The following is an 18,394-nucleotide window of genomic DNA, read 5'->3' as shown; positions in this document are numbered from 1 at the left end:
GAAAAGTTATATGTATATTTTTCAATTATAGTGAAACTTAAAGTAGCTTTGTACGCCAGCAAAATCGGGATTATGTAACCTAACCCTTACGCCTAACCCGAAAACCATTTTGCACTTATATACGAAAAACTTGATTAATAAAATAATAGCATTAATAGCATTTTTACAAGGCATACAGTTTGTACAGCCTAAGAGAATAGACGATTTACAAGAATATAATGAAAAAGTAAAAATTTTGGCTATATTTGGGTTGTTTTTTACATTCTGTTATCATTAATTTTTCTTGACTTCCTGCAAGGGTGGTGAATTCAAAGATGACGATTCCTCACGGCGAGGTATGAATTGACCCTTGAATCTGAGTGGTAACATTAATATGACGTGTCATGACGTCGATAAATCTTACATACAAATTTACATCTAAGTTAGAAAGCACTACTTTCCAGTTCCGTTTTTTCGTCAATGAGAGTTTCATAGAAGGGCGCGTAACTATAGTTTACGTCAGCCATGTCCACATAAGGACAATCGTGTAACATCATCCGTTCAACTTGTTCCCGAATGTCAGTGAATGGAGGCCTTTCAGCGGCTTTTTCTTTCCAACACTGTCGCATCAATTCATACCTGAGAAAATGAGTGGCAGGTGTCAGTTATCAACTCATAAAAGGAGCGGGGGCAGAAAAAAGAAGGCTTACATTTCATCTGAGCACATCTGTGGTTTTTCCATTCTGTATCCAGATTTCAGAGCTTCAAACAGTTTATGATTACTTATGGTAGGATATGGCGTTCCGCCTAGGAACAAACAAAAAGGGCATCTAAGAAAAAGGTCAGTTTAAGGGGCAGCGAGAACATGTGGTTTATCGCGCTGATAGCGTTGTAATGCGGGGGTCCCGAACTCAAGTCCGCTCCCCTTCTCTGGTTACATTTTTGAACTGTAGCACTGATTTCAATTTCTCGGTCAATTTTGGAGATATCCAACTGGTTAGTCTCCTGCAAGCTGGGAGGTTTAACCTTGATTTCGTCAGTATGAGTGTCATAGCTTGCTCATTGAAGATCAAAGGTAAGGGCATTGATCATGATAATTATACATTAATATGTCTAATGTGTTATTTTAAAGTTTTACTTCAGATGAAATTAGTAATGATGTATAACTGAGATCATTCATAGGCTCTCTTAACTACAACCAGGTACAATATGGAGTGATGAACTACAGGTGCGTTTATAACCTGGGGAGGGGATACTCCCAGAAAAATTGGGTGGGGGTTTGCGGCCTGTTTCCAAAACTCTTATCCTATTTATGACCAAAATTTGCGATTTTTCCAACCCTTTTTATGACCTAACAAAGAAAATTGGATCGATTTCCTATATATCACCGTTGCGGCTGGCATAGTTGTTCTAAACATAGTTTATGAAGGGCTTTTGTTGATGGTCTTATCGATAAAGATGGAAAAGTAGCTTCTTCCAAAGAAAACATACCCATATCAAGACTAGAGTGCAAAAACCATACCCTATTTATGACCAAAATGGCCAAAAATTGATACCCTATTTATGACCAAAACGGCTGAAAAACCATATCCTTTGGAGCCGCACATATCTATAGAGCCCATATAAGGGAGAACCCCAGCCCTTCGGGCTTTATAACTGAGCTAGTTTAATTTGGCATGCGTGATTGCAAAGAAACCTAAAAAAAATAGTGAATTTCTGAAAACCACGAGTTTAGTAACTTAACAAGGAAGTTAAAAGTACATAGATTCCAAAATGGCGAAATTAATTAAAGGTAAGGTAAAGGTAAAGGTAAACTTTATTTAGCCAGGGTGGCCCATTCAGCGACGAGGCTGATATCCAGAGAGGCCCTGGACTAAATATACAAGACATCGTGATAATTTAAAAATACAAGATAAAATTTAAAAAAATACAAGATATAAATTTAAAAATGCAAGTAATAATTAAAATTAGAGAGTATAAACGAGCACGCAATAATTTATAAAAATCTAGTTCCTATATAATTTAAAAATTGTAGGCGTCAAGTGAAACTTTGAAAGAAGAAAGTGACTCGGCGTATTGAATGCTACGGGGTAAGAGGTTAAGAAAAGCTGAGCCCGAATATCTAAAGGTTCGTTTTAGAAATGCTACGCACCGATTGTTAAAATCTCCCAAAGTAGAATACCATACGCCCACCTGTTGAGATATAATCATATAAACTTTATCAGATAACCAGTTATTGGTTATTGCATCTTGAGCCGCAATATATATGTACAATAAAAAAGGACGCTATATATCTGACAAATTCATTATTTAATTCACATCTTAGTCAACTTGTTGCAACGTCGAATTTGAACTGTGAGCACTTCAAATTTATGTATTTTCGCACTACTTTCCTCACCAAATTACGCCAAAGCAGTAATTGTAGGCTAAAAACGTTAAAATATCTTTAACTCTCTTTATTAAGACACTCGAATCAGCAAACTAAATGTGTAGCGGTCAACTCGGATTTGATAAAAACCGTTGATTAGGAACCTCGCCGACTCCCTTTTCGTGGTAGTTTTAAACTTACACATCACTCTCTGCGTTGAACAACTGATCATGAATGGCTTCTGGTGACATCCATTTGATTGGTAGTTTTCTGTTCTTTTTAGAATGGTACACTTTCTCAGCGTACACGTCACGCGATAATCCAAAGTCGGCCACCTTCACTAGCTTGCCTTCACAAACGAGAACATTTCTCGCCGCCAGGTCACGATGGACGAATCCTTTCCGCGACAGAAACTCCTATGAAAAGAAAGAAAGGGAAAGTTAAGTCACTGCACCAGATATTGTTAATGAAAAGGAAAATAAGACTCAAACAACAATCTGTGAAAAAGGCAATCAAAGCATTTATCTTAACATTACAAATTGCAAACACTACAATATGGATGTAATCCAGCTCGTACCATTCCCTTTGCTATCTGCCATGCGAACGCCATTAGGTCAGCGGGTGTGAGAGTACCATCGTCTTGTAAGTTGTCAGTATCACTCTTGATACTCCCTTGGGCAATTGCTGCACATTCGTTTTTGTCACTGGTGCACTGAAAAGAGAAAATCACTCATTTATTGATTAATTAGCTGCCACAGCTCAACCCTCGCCTTACACCCCTACCGGGATAGAAGAAGGGGGCAGATGGAATGTAATAAGACATAATTATTTTAATTATTTTGCTTTAGAAGATAGTCGTTGGCTTTCTCTGCATGATGACATACTTTTATATGACTTCATGTGACCGCATTAAGACCGCCATCTTGGATTTAACTAAAAGTCGGAAAATAACGTGAATTCATGGGAGATTATCCAAAACTGATACTAGAATCTAAAATGGTACTGGCCTTGTAATGTTACCCGTCGGAAAAAAAAAAAAAACGAAGAATTCTGTCATAAAAGGAGACGTTTAACTAACGGTTACTAAGGCAATGTCAAATGACGGGGAGACAGCTGACATGTCAAAACCTCGGCGAAGGTTGGAAAAAAAACCCGTTTCATTTCAAAAAAATCTCTGGGGGCGGGGGAAGGGGTGTTATATGGTTAAACTGCAGCCTACCTGTAAATTTTGAGTCGAAGCATGAAATACTTCTTCCAACAGACAGGACTTTAGAAACTTAATTCCAGCTCAAACATTAATGCTCGTGTTAATGCAATTTTGATATTTCAGCGCTACTTAAAAGCGAGGAGGAGCTGAATTCAGCACTACCGTACACAAATTCATCTAGTGAGAGGGACCAGAAGATTTGTACTCCAGTTCACTACTGGTTGCCTTCTTATTTTGCATGGAACATAGAGTGCAAAGCGAATAAAACGAGATTAATTACTTCATATAAGCTCCCTTCATTTATGACTCCTTTGTCTTGATATCCTGAGAGGTGGGGCGCTGCTTCTCCCGTCGCTTCAAAAGCTTGTTTGATCTCAAATATAAAACAACAACACGCACTCTATTACCAAACTAGAAAACTCTCAGGTACCAAAAAAGATAAATGATATTTTTTAGCCTAGTTTCAACGTGTATAAATGTCTCTTTTATCCTAAAATTTTAATCAGGTATATACTTTTTCTTTTTTCTATTATTTTTAGTTTTTAATTTGCTGTATTTATCTTAGTATTATTAATATTTGTAATTTAGATTGAGAGTCACTGGTTTATCAGTTTTTACTGTCATGTGCTACCCTCGAAAAATAAAGTTGTCACTTATACTTACTTTAATTCTTACTAATTGAAACAGAAAATTAAGTAAATTAATCCACAATAACTTAGAAGTTAATGGAGCTGAGTGAAATTAAGTAGTATCTATACCAAGAAGTTGGTTTGCCGTAAAACTTTAAACGAGGGGGTCAGTGAAGAGAGAAAATGAGGGAAAAAAGAAAACAAACAATAAATAACTGAGCGGAATAAATGAGTAAATCTCAAAATACTTAGAACAAAAAAGTAAATTAGTAATAAGTAAGTCACTAGTAAGTGCCAGAGTAGAGGAAAAAGGAAAAGAAGAGGAAAGAGTCTTTACTCTCACAATGTTTCTCTCCACGTGCTCGCGAATTATATGAGCGAGCGAAACCTGACAAAACGCTATGAGTTTGGCGGTGGGGGTGGTAACCTGCGGTGGGCGATAATCTAGAGGGGGAGGGAGGTAACATTTTCTCTCTCATACTACAACGGACTAGATAAGCAGGAGAGGCTTCAGAATTGTGGAGTTAGGTCCCTAATTTCGTTTTACAGCCCATGTTGATTCATGGCGCTTTATGTTATACGGGCGAGAAATCTTCTTGAAATTAAAATTTACAACATTCTGGTTTATATCAAGCTAGGAAAACGAATTTTTTATGAAATCTTTGCATGTTTTTCATAGAAAACTTTAAGTAGACAACCGGCATGAGATGAGAGCCCGCAAAATCTCGAAGGACGTCTGAATAACTGTTCCGTTCCCGTCCAATTCAACGGCCCCAGAGCATTCTTATTTGCTCGTGTTTCCAAAAGAATACAGAATACAGTCAAACCTCTCCACAACTCCACCTTGGAGACAGAACAAACTTTGGAGGCCGCTGCATAGAGATGACCGTTAGTGGAGGGAGGTCTGTATTGAATTCAATCAATAAACAGTTTGGTAAGTTGGTCGGATTTTTAAAACTTACTGCCGTGACCAAATTAATTAAAGGAGGTAAGATTTTCAATTATCTCACTTTACCTTGTCTCTTCTTTTCCTGAGGTAATTAAGTAAATCCCCATTCTTTGCAAACTCCACTACAAGAAACATGGGACTTGTCATAGTACAGCAGGCCAATAAATTCAATATGTTCCGGTGATACCCAATTTGTTTCATAAGCAGTATTTCCTCTAGGAATTCGTGCATTTGTTCTTCTGTGGCACCATCTAGGAGAGCAAAAATTAAAAGCATTTGTCATTACAAGTTTTAAACATAATACCTCGCAAATACAAGGGCGAGCTTCGATTAAAGCTAAAAAAACTAAACATGATCACAATTTGACGCCTATTTCATGAAACTGCCAAATTGGTTAACTCAAAATATATCACTCTTTCACACTTTTCATTTTACCCATATCAAGACCGTTTGAATGGTAGTATTTAGAACCTTATGCATATTTATAGGTTATAAAACGCTGAAATCACCAAATCATACTTTGTAACATTTTCACAGCAACAGTCAGGCCCATCTTCATTTGCTGCTGCTCCTTATCCGTCTTGCTCTGCGAAGATTTTCTTCCTTTTCCATCCTCCACAGTTTGTTTTAAAAGCCTGCCACTGTATACTTTCCCAAACGCTCCTTCTCCGATAATCCTATCCAAGGAAATGTCGTCAAAAAGGACTTCCCATGGATCAAAGAGTTTTGAATTGGATCTGAAAACATGTATATAATAATCAAGAGCTCGAGCCTTCAACATAGGAAGTACTTAAGATGGCTCCTTGGGGTAACCATTTTATCTCGTAACGCGTGCTAGTTTATCTTGCCTTATTTTATTATTTTTTTTATTTCTTTCTGCTGTGACAAAACCGGTGTAACAGATTTCCCTGAACAATGAGCTCCAACTAAGGCAGAATATTTATTACCAGTGTGCAAATTTTGACAGAATTGACAGAATCTCACGCAATAAAACACGTGAAAATTCGTTGAGGGAGGGAGCCACCTTTAAATCATAAATATAAAACAATCGATTTAAAGTAATGTTAATTTTTCTATAGCTAGAACACTTTCTTGAAGTTTCTTTGGCTATTTGGCGCGATAATAGAAAATCGAAAATATTTATTTTACTTTTTTTTTGTTAACCAATATATATTGGTATTACTTTTTGTCTTAGATTTTTTACTGTGTTGGAACAAGTTTTTATGCGTCACACATGTCACCTATAAGTTACCTACGTTCCTATTTTTTTTTTTATAAATAAACCACACGCATTATTGACTGAAGCCGATCGAGAATGTTCTTCATACTCACCGACTTTTTCGACGATATCTAAAAGCAAACCATAATATTCCACTTAAACATAGCAGAGCCATAAGCGAGCTGCCCACAATCTTCGCTGCCAGTAGCAAAGAGGATTCCCCAGTGCTCTCAGCATGATAAGTTGCATTCTTGAGAACAAGATTACCTTCTGTATGGTCCGAGTACACTGAAAGAGGATGATACGACAACATATACGGAAATTGAATTTATTTCTTTGACAAAAATATTCAAATATTTAAACATTCTAAACTTGAACCAGTCCATGTTGTTATCATTATTATTATTCCAGCACCGCCTGTGAATTACTTTGGAAGCAGCTCGCTCACAACAATATTTAATAAGCTATGAATCTGCCCCAGTGGTAAACAACATAAATGGTGCAAAGTCTAATATAATGATAGCAATGATTATACAAAAACTTTGGCAAATGCTATAGCTTATATCAATTCGACGTTTCTGGACGTCGACTTTACGTCTTAATAACATTCTGTCGACAAACATTTTAGATAGTAATTTATGGAGGAACCTCTCCTCACGGACACCTGTATAATATAAGCACTCAGTTCTACCCCCTAATGTCCGTGCAAAAGAGCTTTGAGTGTATATATATATTAGTAAGACTTGGAGCCACCTTAAAAATCAAAAACTAACTCAGCTCTAAAATAATGAAAAAAAAAGGAACATACTAGAGCGTCAAAATAAGCCGGAATCATTTCTTTACGAAAAAAACATTGCAAAAAAGGAAAAAAGACACTGATCTACCTTTGCATTTGTGCAAATTGCAGCTCTCTGTTAAAATAGTTGTCCCAGGGCAATCCTTTCCGTTCCATTTTGGCGCTGGATCAGAGCACGTGCGAGCACGTGTCCTGTGGCCTCCTCCACACGTCACACTGCATGGCTGCCATGACGACCACTGAGTCCAACTACCATTTACTGATGATTAAAGGTTACAATTCATGGTATGTAAACTTTAAAAGTGATGATGGGATACCAGTAAAGGAAATGAAACTGGGTCAGTGAGCTAATCTCAGGTTAAAAGAAAAAAAAAAACTAAACATCTGGATAAAATTCAACAATAATGTGGAACCGTGAGAAATCTTTGATCATCCAACAAAACAGCAACATTTCGTCACCTATGAACTAGTGTGTACTGTGTATTTAGCCTTCATGTGCAGAAGGATGGGAACCGTTATACGGTATGTTCATACGCATCCATGACAAAAGTTCCCAGCAGACTCTTAGACTTCTTGTCAGAGGGCTAAATTCTCTGCGAAGAAATAAACTTTTCACTGACCTTCAACGAAGCGGTAAACAAATATGGACCATTCATCTCCCACGCTATAATTGAATAAACAATTGTCGGATGGCCCATGTCTGTTGTATTTCACGTCACCGTTCACTGAACTCCAGCACTCGTCGCGATATTCCACGCCAAAATACCAGAAGCCTTTTGCATACACTTTAGTAGCACACGCGTGAATTATGGCTGCTAGTGAATTGGCCAAATCTTTCTTGTCGACAGAGTACGTTTGGACTAATATTGGTAGAGCGCGTGGATATCTTTTATCTTGGAAACAACCGACTGGTTCATACGGATGCAGTGACGTCCTATCTAAGTAGAAAAGGCCACATAATCATTTAGTACAGAAGTCAAACTATGATTTAGCAACCTGCTTAGCTGCGTATTTCACATGAAGTTCTCCAGTCTCCAGCTTTCCATTTATCTCGCGGCGTTAAATGCCACTCGTTTACCCTTTGGCCGCTGTATTTCATTTTGTCATCTTGCAAGAAGGACCCCCCAAGAAAATAAAAAGAAAGGAAGATGCTAGAGTGTCAAAATAAGCCGTAATCATTTCAGGAAAAATATTTAAAAGAAAAAAGGCATCTACCTTCACACTTGTGCAAATTGCAGCTTTCTGTGTAGATATTTGTCCCAGGGCAATCCTTTTCGTTCGATTTTGGCGCTGGATTAATGCATGTGCGAGTGCGTGTCCTGCTTCCCCCTCCACACGTCACGCTGCATGATTGCCATGACGACCACTGACTCCAACTACTACCATTCACTGAAGATTAGAGGGTACGATTCGTGATATGTAAGCTTCAGAAAGTGCCTAGTATTATGACTTTTCAAATTCAATTTGTTAAAAATTGATCGCCTTAATGCTCTAAAACGGCGTTTTAAGATGGCGTTTCTGTACAGAAAGACTTCACGATTCACGACAAAAAGGTTAATGGTTTTTATTCAATACTCCAATCCAATTAACTTGAGAAGCCAAGAGCGTCACCAAGGCTGGTGCTTAATACCAGTTTACATAGACATTTCTTGAACTAACTGAGATTAATATTTAGATCAGTTGACTGCTGGCCAAAACGCCAATCATCCTACATAACCGAGTTAGCAAACGAAGGGCTTAAATTAAATATATCGTTTTAAAAGAGCTCGCAAGAAAATTGTTGTCATATTAGAATTTGCTGAATGGATTATCAACACTATCGATGACTGATTCGAAACCTGAAATAGCTTAAACACAGGAAGTACCTGACCGTGCCGTTAGAAGAAAAACGAAAAAGCTAATCTCAGATGGCAAAAATAATAAATATCTGGTCAAAATTAAATAGTAGTATGGAACCATGAAAAATCTTTGATCATTCGACAAAGCAGCAACATTTCTATACCTATAAGGTAGTGTTTTCACCTTTATTTGTGAAACATCGGAACCCTTGTACGGCATGCTGTTATGCATCCATGACACTAGTTCCCAGACTCTCAGACTTCTTGTCAGAGTCAAATTTAATTTCCTGTGAAGTGATCATGATCAACTGTTAACTAACCTTCAACAAAGCGGTAAACAAATATGGTCCATATATATCCCACGCCATAATTCGATAAACAATGATCGGATCGTCCATGTATGTTGTAAGTCAAACTACCGTTCACTCCACTCCAGCACTCGCGGCGGTATTCCACGCCAAAATACCGGAAGCCTTTCTCATGCACTTTAGTAGCACACGCTTCAATTATGGCTGCGAGTGAATTGGCCAAATCTGTCTCGTTGATCATGGTAGGGTAGTAATTGATCCATTTTGGTAGAGCGCGTGGATCTTTTTTATCTTTAAAACAGCCCACCGGTTCATACGGACGCAGTGCCGTTGTACCTGTGTAAAAAAGACGAGATGGTCAATATATATTTAGAGGATAATACACGGTGGCGAGAAGATATGAACTTTATGTTCGAGTGGCAAGGAAAATAAATTGTTCTTGCCACGAGAACATAAAATTCATATCTTCGAGCTAACGTGTAATATTCTTCTTATTATTTAGACATACTGATGACGGCGTTTTCGACCATTCTCCGAAGATATCTGACCACTTTCCGAAGATTCTCCAAAACTTTCCGAAGGTCACCAGAACGTTGCCGAACATTTCCGAAAATTTCCGAAGATTGCCGAAGACTTCCGGGAAGACCCTAAACTGTTTCGATGATACACCAACGAATCTAAATTTTAGAGACAAACTTGATAAAAGTGAAATAATCTATATCTTTTCTAGTGAGGATCTGGAAAGTCCCTGATGTGGTTTCGTATGACTTTTTCAGTGGTGCATTTTCAATAATTAACAAATAAAGAAACCTAAGCCGTGTATTACACTGTGATAAAAAACGACTCGAGAAATGTAGAAAACACTCGCCTGCGGCTTGTGTTTTGTACATTTCCCTCGTGTTCTCAAATGTCCACAGTGTTTTATCACAGTGTAATTAATACACGGCTTAGGCTTCTTCATTTGCTTTATGGAGTTTCACAGCTAAAGCAGAGGGAACTGAAACAACGATTAAAAACAAAACATTATCTTAAAGATTTTAAATTCAACGTATTGTCCGCCTCAACTGTGCGGCATCGTGATGATAGTTTTATTTGTATTGGAACGTTTTCTGACGTGTAAATATTGTAAATATAGGTCAGGTTCTTATAATCAATGTCAGTAGTTTTTAATTTTTACTTATTATCACATTGTTATTAGGTCTTTCTTTATTTTATACACGACCCACAAGCTTTTGGCTTTAAAAACTTATCGTATTTAAATAAAGGCTATTCATTCATTCATTCATTCATTCATTCATTCATTTATGATAAAGAGGTAATATGGCGCAAAACAATAAAACAAGCTTTTTGTATGCTTTATACTCTGTTAAAACATTGTTTTTTTTTACCAATCAGAGCGCACGCAGGGTCCTATCTATATTATAAGTAAAACACTCGTGTAAGTAACAGTAAAGTAGCAACAAGCAGAACTTGTGGTTCTTGCTGCGCATTGCATGAGAACTCAAGTCTCCAGCTTCCCATTTATCGCTCGTGTCCCACTTGGCCACCATATTTCTCTTTATTTTCGAGCAAGAAGGGGTGCCCAGGCAAATATGTTGTCATGGCGATATCATTACAATCGTAAAACACATCTCATGCGGCCAATTTTTGGAGAGATACAGGCCCACCTGTATGCGATAAGCTTCTCATTGACTTTACTAAAAGTCCAGAGCCCTGTGCAAAATTAATTTGATGAATATCGGTCAGATTAAGCCAGGAAGGGTTGCTACATCACTGATGTATGAACTCTGTGAGAGATCCTTTAGAACAATAAACACGATAAATGACTTAAATAACTTAGCCTGGAACTTTTAAAATTCTGGTCTGGCATGCTGAACTAATTAACACCCGAGGTACTCGTCATACCTTGTAGGTTAAAAACGCGGTTGTGGTACCTCTAAGGGTGTTAAGCCTCAAAAGGTCCACAGCGGGATCTTTGCGGTATCATTTTGATGTACATCACGTGTACATGTTAATGTACATCACGTGTACATGTTAATGTACATAATGTGTTATGTAAGAATCGGCACCTCTTAGGGGAGAAAAAAAAATAAGCCAAGCCCACAAAACAGGTTCTTGATACCTCTTAAAGGTTCTTTTCAAAATTTTCAACGAGTACCCCCGTCCTTTTTTATATGGGAGTTCCCCCGGGGTTAATACAGCAATAGCTTTAAAGGTCAAGTTTCTGTTAAAGAAAAGACACAGATCCTGATCAGAGAGATTTTTTCTGTGCCTTAGTTTTAAACGAATTACTCACCTATAATGTTAAACTTTTCAAGAAATTTTTTTCATGGACAATGTTTCAGAGTGGGTGATGGAATAAAGATAAAGAACTGACATAAAAAAAAACGTTTGGCAGGAAATTTTTTTACGGCAAAAATTTGAGCGTTTTTGTTGCTTGCAAAATGGTATCTTATGATTATACGTACTTGTCTGTGAGATGCCTTCATTCGGCCAAGCTTGTAGTAGTACGATTCCGATGAACACCAATCCGCAATGAAAAACTGTGTTGAAATCGATTCCTCGCTTGAAATTTACTCGGCAAAGGATCCTCATTACGATGGCTCTAGCTAAGGAGTAAAATAACACACACAGTCGTCATAAAAATAGTTACAAGGCTGCTACAATTTAATTGCTGCTGTTTAATTAATAGGTGATATTGGTTTATTTTTCTGTCGACACGCTTTCATCTAAGTGAAGAGCGGAAATATAAGAAAGCAAAATGCATTAACCGCCAATAAGGTGTTTTAGAGTCGAAAATGGCTGTCAGACAAATTCAGCTGTGTTAGCCACGGTAACCTAGTTTCAAATATCTTCAAGGGGAATTGGAATGTGATTTTTGCAGTGAAATTTTCGCTCCGGTCTTGTGAGACTTGGGCTCAAGTGGAAAATGATACTATATATTGGCCTTGGTTACGGAGGAAAAGAAGTTAATTGCACTTCATACGGTAACGGTTTCTGATGACAATAAGTACTAAATTAAAATACATCTGCGCAACAACTTATTAACACCCACCTATGATATTGCGCACCTACTTATTATCGGACTACTCAGTCATTAACGAATTCATAAACGGTACACTACCAAAATTCAAGTTGACATCTTACACGATATAGAGGGATTACCGACGACGACAACTTTAAATGCAGATTATTATTTGTAAAGAGCCTGATATCGTTTTTATTGAAGAATTTTAAATACAATATCACGTACGAGCGAGTCTCCGAGCTAGTGTGCGACATGGTATTTAAAAATCGTGAATAAAATGATATCAGGCTCTTAACATGTTATAATTTGTTTATTACCCGCATATCCGAAAAAGTAGGACGACAGGACGTTCTTTAATGAATCACTTCCTGGTGCGCAGAAAACCTTCGGAAAGAGCAAATGTCTTAGCAATTTTATCATGAGTGTTATTGTGACCGGATATTCCCTTCCGAAGCACTCCACAGATTGGATTTGGGAGGTGACATTAATTGAAGTAGTGTTTTCCCTTGAATCTGTTTTCTTGGGCTATACAAACTATAAAATTGCATTAAGCTCTATTATCTTTTTCTCAGCTCGTGAGGGGGCGGAATTCAACAAATCCTGCAATCTGATTGGTTCCTGGAGCGGGCGGAATTTTTTCATCCGAACTGCCACAGCGGGCGGATTCCGTCGAGTTGATCTATTTTCGTGAACGTATTAGCGATAATCGTCGATCTTTCGCCCTATTTACCCTTCCATAGACGATTAATCAACGCAAGTTTATCTCTATTCACCTTTTAATGGCAAGTAAAGTCACTGTAGGTAAATTTAATTCCGGTTTTTGAAGTTGTGAGAGTTTGTTTGGCTGTTTGTAGCTCGGCGCTGTAATGGCGCGTAATCCTGTGTGTGTCTCTTCGTACAGTTTCAGAGTCAATTTCAGTCGAGTTTACCGCTCTGATCGTTGCTGTATTTGAAAGAATTTCTGTGGAATACACTTAACGAATTTCCTCGCTATCTGCTTCTCAATTTACGGTAGAAGAGTCTGAATTTGAGTGAGTAACTTTTATATAAATGTAAGATGGTTTTAGGCTCTAAAATGTATGTTTAGGGTTAGGTTAGGTTAGGTTAGGCTGGCGCCGGTTTCGGCACAGGTGAGTAACAAGAAAGGGGCGGGGAAAATAATAATATGATAGACATAATAAACCTACAAACGAACAAAGCGAATTACAATTTAAGTGACATAAGATAAAAAAAGTAAGGTAAAACGAACAAATTTTAGAAGAGAGCGAGTTCAAACACAGCAAATGATAATTGTTACAAGAAGTCAGTTATTTTGGCCATTGTTTAGACAGTAGATAGCATTTAATGTTGTAAGAAAAAAGCCCACTCATTCATATCTTTTAGGTGTTGTGAGATGGTTTTCCAAAAATCAATTGAATGAGACCATCTGCTTTCCAGTATTCGTTCTAACGTATGACTTGTGCAACTTTTATTGCTTTGCATTTGTAGTCTTGTAACTACGCAGGTCACTAGCATAATGGAATGTGTCAGGAAATAAATTAGGTAATGATCCTTTAAAGCGTATAGGAGGGAATAATGTCCAGCAAATTCAGCAGTGGTAGAGCACTCACTGTACTTTTACCATGTTTGTTGACAAAGAACATTATTATTATTTTTTTAATTTGGAGTTTTTGAAGGTGGAAATTATAAGGGCTACCCCATGCCAAAATTGCATATGATACATATCTGCAGGATATTTGAAGTTAAACTTCAGCTGCTTAAACTGCTTAACAGAGAAATGATGTCTTACGTTTGAAATAATCCCGATATTCTTGGAGATTCGAGAGCAAATGTACAAAATGTTATTTCCATGAGATATAGTCATCAATCATTACCCCTAATTGTTAAATATGATCGTTGCGGACCAGAACGTGGCAGACTCCACCCTCTTTTCTAAGTTGAATAGTTCCAGTGCATTTTCAAGACTAATGTATATAATGTAACTTAGTCCTCTTCATCCCGTGTGGGACATGAGGCGTGAACGATCTTTTTCCAACGGGATCGGTCCTACACAGTATGTTGTGTATCTCAAACCCATCTCTTTTAGCTCGGCCATCGCAGTACGCCTTTCAGTTGGTCTGGGCAGTCCTTTCTTCTTTTTTAAAGGTGGTGTCCATCTGAGGGCAATTCTGGGGATGCGTCCTGGTCCATTCTAAGGACACGCTCAAGCCATCGGATCCGGCGGCGTCAAATCTCCAGCACCACATTCTGGCTCTTCGTTTTCTTGTACAACTCTTCATTTGAGATCTTGTTAAACTAGAAGATGCGACATATTCTCCTGAGACATCCGTTGTGGAAGGTAGTGATCTTGTTCATATCGCGTTGCCAGCATTCGGAGCCACAAAACAAAACTTGCCTCACCATACTGTTATGTAGTCCAAGCTTCGTCCTTAGGCTCTAATACATCGACTTCCATATAGGCTGGAGTAAAGAGGGGTGAGAGATTCTCGCCCATATCAACTTTCTTTTCTCTCGTAAGTTCTCGCGCGTTTAGAGATGCGCCACACTCGCGTTTTAGGTGCAAGGATCCCAACAAATGCTTACCTAACTTTATAAAGATGCTACTTTTAGCCCTCCCCCAAATCTATACACATGTATTTCACTTGTGAAAGTCTTTCGATTTGGACAGTGCTTGGTGAGAGATTCTCGACCAAATCAAATTTCTTTTCTCTCGTAAGTTCTCGCGCGTCTATAGCCGCGCAAAACTCGCCTTTTAGGGTACGGAAATCTTAACAAATGCTTACCTAACTTTTTAAAGCTGCTACTTTTAGCCCTCCCCCAAATCTATAAACGTGTATTTCACTTGTGGAAGTCTTTCGATTTGAACAGTCCTTGGGTGCGAGATTCTCGCCCATATCAAACTTCTTCTCTCTTGTAAGATCTGGCGCATTTAGAAATGCACCACACCCGCGTTTTTGGAACAGGGATTCCAACCAATGCTTACCTAACTTTTTAAAGATGCTACTTTTAGCCATCCTCCAAATCTACACACGTGTATTTCACTTGTGAAAGTCTTTCGATTTGGACAGTGCTAGGGTAAGAGATTCTCGCCGAAATCAAATTTCATTTTTCTGGTAAGTTCTCGCGCGTTTAGAGATGCGCCACACTCTCCTTTCAGGTGTAGGGAAACCAACCAATGCTTACCCAACTTTTTAAAGATGCTACTTTTAGCCCTCCCCCAAATCTACACACGTGTATTTTACCTGAGAAAGTCTTTCGATTTGGACAGTGCTTGGGTAAGAGATTTCCGCCCATATCAAATTTCTTTCGTAAGTTCTCGCGCGTTTAGCGATGCGCCACCCTCGAGTTTTAGGCGCGGAGATCTTAACCAATGCTTACTTAACTTTTTAAGGATGCTAGTTTTAGCCCTCGCCCAAATCTACACACGTGTATTTCACTTATGAAAGTCTTTCGATTTGGACAGCGCTCAGGTGAGAGATTCTCGCCCATATCAAATTACTTCCCGAAGATTTCGCGCGTTTCGAGATGCGTCACACTCGCGTTTTAGGTGCGGGGATCTTAAACAATGCTTACTTAACTTTTTAAAGATCCTACTTTTAGCCCTCCTCCTACTTTTAGCCCTCTCCACACTCACATTTTAGGTGCAGGGATCCCAACCAATGCTTACCCAACTTTTTAAAGATGCTACTTTTAGCCCTTTCCCCAGATCTACACACGTGTATTTTACCTGTGGAAGTCTTTCGATTTGGACAGCGCTTGAGTGAGAGATTCTCGCATATATCAACTTTTTTTTTCTCGTAAGTTCTGGCGCTTTCAAAGATGCGCCACACTCGTGTTTTAGGAGCAGGGATCGAAACCAATGCCTACCTAACTTTCTAAGGATGCTACTTTTAGCCGTCGCCCAAATCTACACACCTGTATTTCACTTGTAAAGGTCTTTCGATTTGGACAGTGCTCGGGTGAGAGATTATCGCCCATATCAAATTTCTTTTCTCTCGTAAGTTCTCGAAGTTCTCGAAGTTCTCGCGCGTTTAGAGATGCGCCACACTCGCGTTTTAGCTGCAGGGATCTTAACCAATAGTTACCTAACTTTTTAAACATGCTACTTTTAGCCCTCCCCTAAATCTGAACACGTGTATTTTACTTGTGGAAGTCTTTCGATTTGGACAGTGCTTGGGAAAGAGATTCTCGCCGATATTAAATTGCATTTCTCTCGGAAGTCTTCGCGCGCTTACTGATGCGCCACATTCGCGTTTTAGCTACGGGGATCTTAACCAGTGCTTAATTAACTTTTTAAAGATACTACTTTTAGCCCTCCCCCAAATTTTTACACGTGTATTTCACTTGTAAAAGTCTTTCGATTTGGACAGCGCTTAGGCGAGAGATTCTCGCCGATATCAAATTTCTTCTCTCTTGTAAGTTCTCCTGCGTTTAGAGGTGCGCCTCACTCGCCTTTTAGTTGCGGATATCTTAACCAATGCTTACTTAACTTTTAAAAGATACTACATTTAGCCCTCCCCCAAATCTACACACGTGTATTTCACTTGTGAAAGTCTTGAACAGTGCTTGAATGAGACATTCTGGCCGATATCATATTTCTTCTCTCTCGTTAGTTCTCGCGCGTTTAGAGATGCGCCACACTCGCCTTTTTAGCTGCGGAGATCTTAACAAATGCTTGCTTAACTTTTTAATGATGCTACTCTTAGCCCTCCCCCAAATCTACACACCTGTATTTCAGTTGTGGGAGTCTTTCGATTTGGACAGTGCTTGGGGTAGAGATTCTCGCCCATATCAAATTTCTTTTCTGTCCTAAGTTCACGCGCCTTTAGAGATGCGCCACACTCGCGTTTTAGGCGCAAGGATCATAACCAATGCTTACCTAACTTTTTAAGGATGCTACTTTTAGCTCTCCCCTTAATCTACACACGTGTATTTTACTTGTGAAAGTCTTTCGATTTGGACAGTGCTTGGGTAAGAGATTCTTGCCTATGTTAATTTTACTTTCTCTTCTGACTTTTCGCGCGTTTAGAGATGCGCCACACTTGCGTTTTAGGTGCAGGGATCCCAACCAATGCTTACTTAACTTTTTAAGGATGCTACTTTTAACCCTGCCCCAAATCTACACATGTGTATTTCACTAGTGGAAGTCTTTCGATTTGGACAGTGCTTGGGTGAGATATTCTCGCCCATATCAACTTTGTTTTCTCTAGAGAGTTTTCGCGTGGTTAAAGATGAGGCACACTCGTGTTTTAGGTGCAGGGCTCCCAAGGAATGCTTGCCTAACTTTTTAAAGACGCTACTTTTAGCCCTTCCGCAAAGCTACACACGTATATCTCACTTGTGGAAGTCGTTTGATTTGGACAGTGCTCGGGTGAGAGATTCTCGCCCACATCAAAATTCCTTTCTCTCGTAAGTAATCGCGCGGTTAAAGGTGCGGCACACGCGTGTTTTAGTTGCAGGGCTCCCAATTAATGCTTACGTAACTTTTTAAGGATGCTACTTTTAACCCTGCCCCAAATCTACACACGTGTACTTCGCTTCTAGAAGTCTTTCGATTTGGACAGTGCTTGGGTGAGATATTCTCGCCCATATCAACTTTCTTTTCTCTAGAAAGTTTTTGCGTGGTTAAAGATGAGGCACACTCGTGTTTTAGGTGCAGAGCTCCCAACGAATGCTTCCCTAACTTTTTAAAGATGCCACTTTTAGCCCTTGCGCAACTCTACACACGTATATCTCACTTGTGGAAGTCCTTTGATTTGGACAGTGCTCGGGTGAGAGATTCTCGCCCATATCAAAATTCCTTTCTCTCGTAAGTAATCGCGCGGTTAAAGATGAGGCACACTCGTGTTTCAGGTGCAGGGATCCCAACCAATGCTGACGTAACTTTTTAAGGATGCTACTTTTAACCCTTACCCAAATCTACACACGTGTACTTCATTTCTGGAAGTCTTTCGATTTGGACAGTGCTTGGGTGAGACATTCTCACCCATATCAACTTTCTTTTCTTTAGTAAGCTCTCGCGCGGTTAAAGATGCGGCACACTCGTGTTTTGGGTGCAGAGCTCCCAACCAAT

The 18,394-nt window shown here is 38.9% G+C and overlaps 1 protein-coding gene and 1 long non-coding RNA gene across 2 annotated transcripts; one reads left to right on the top strand and one right to left on the bottom strand.

Annotated features, from left to right (window-relative positions):
- Positions 1 to 685: 685 nt before the first annotated feature.
- LOC110048932 (uncharacterized) lies at positions 686 to 11,937 on the bottom strand. Its single transcript, XM_020754690.2, has 13 exons — positions 11,762 to 11,937; positions 9,306 to 9,629; positions 8,363 to 8,536; positions 7,768 to 8,085; positions 7,236 to 7,406; positions 6,465 to 6,639; positions 5,652 to 5,869; positions 5,199 to 5,383; positions 3,835 to 3,927; positions 2,925 to 3,059; positions 2,549 to 2,763; positions 2,132 to 2,172; positions 686 to 786 (listed from the first exon to the last, which is right to left on the bottom strand). The coding sequence occupies exons 1-13, from the start codon at positions 11,886 to 11,888 to the stop codon at positions 686 to 688; spliced, it is 2,277 nt and encodes a 758-aa protein (XP_020610349.2). The 5' UTR covers positions 11,889 to 11,937.
- On the top strand, positions 7,322 to 10,652 carry LOC149113132 (uncharacterized). Its single transcript, XR_016206684.1, has 2 exons — positions 7,322 to 7,432; positions 9,796 to 10,652. It is a non-coding gene; the product is annotated as an uncharacterized LOC149113132 (long non-coding RNA).
- Positions 11,938 to 18,394: the final 6,457 nt, after the last annotated feature.

Source organism: Orbicella faveolata, unplaced genomic scaffold (genome assembly GCF_042242905.1).
Source record: "Orbicella faveolata isolate gen_17 unplaced genomic scaffold, um_ofav_v1 contig_15, whole genome shotgun sequence".
Classification (NCBI taxonomy): domain Eukaryota; kingdom Metazoa; phylum Cnidaria; class Anthozoa; order Scleractinia; family Merulinidae; genus Orbicella; species Orbicella faveolata.
The sequence above is the reverse complement of the archived record's forward strand: the minus strand, read 5'-3'. Positions and strand labels throughout refer to the sequence as shown.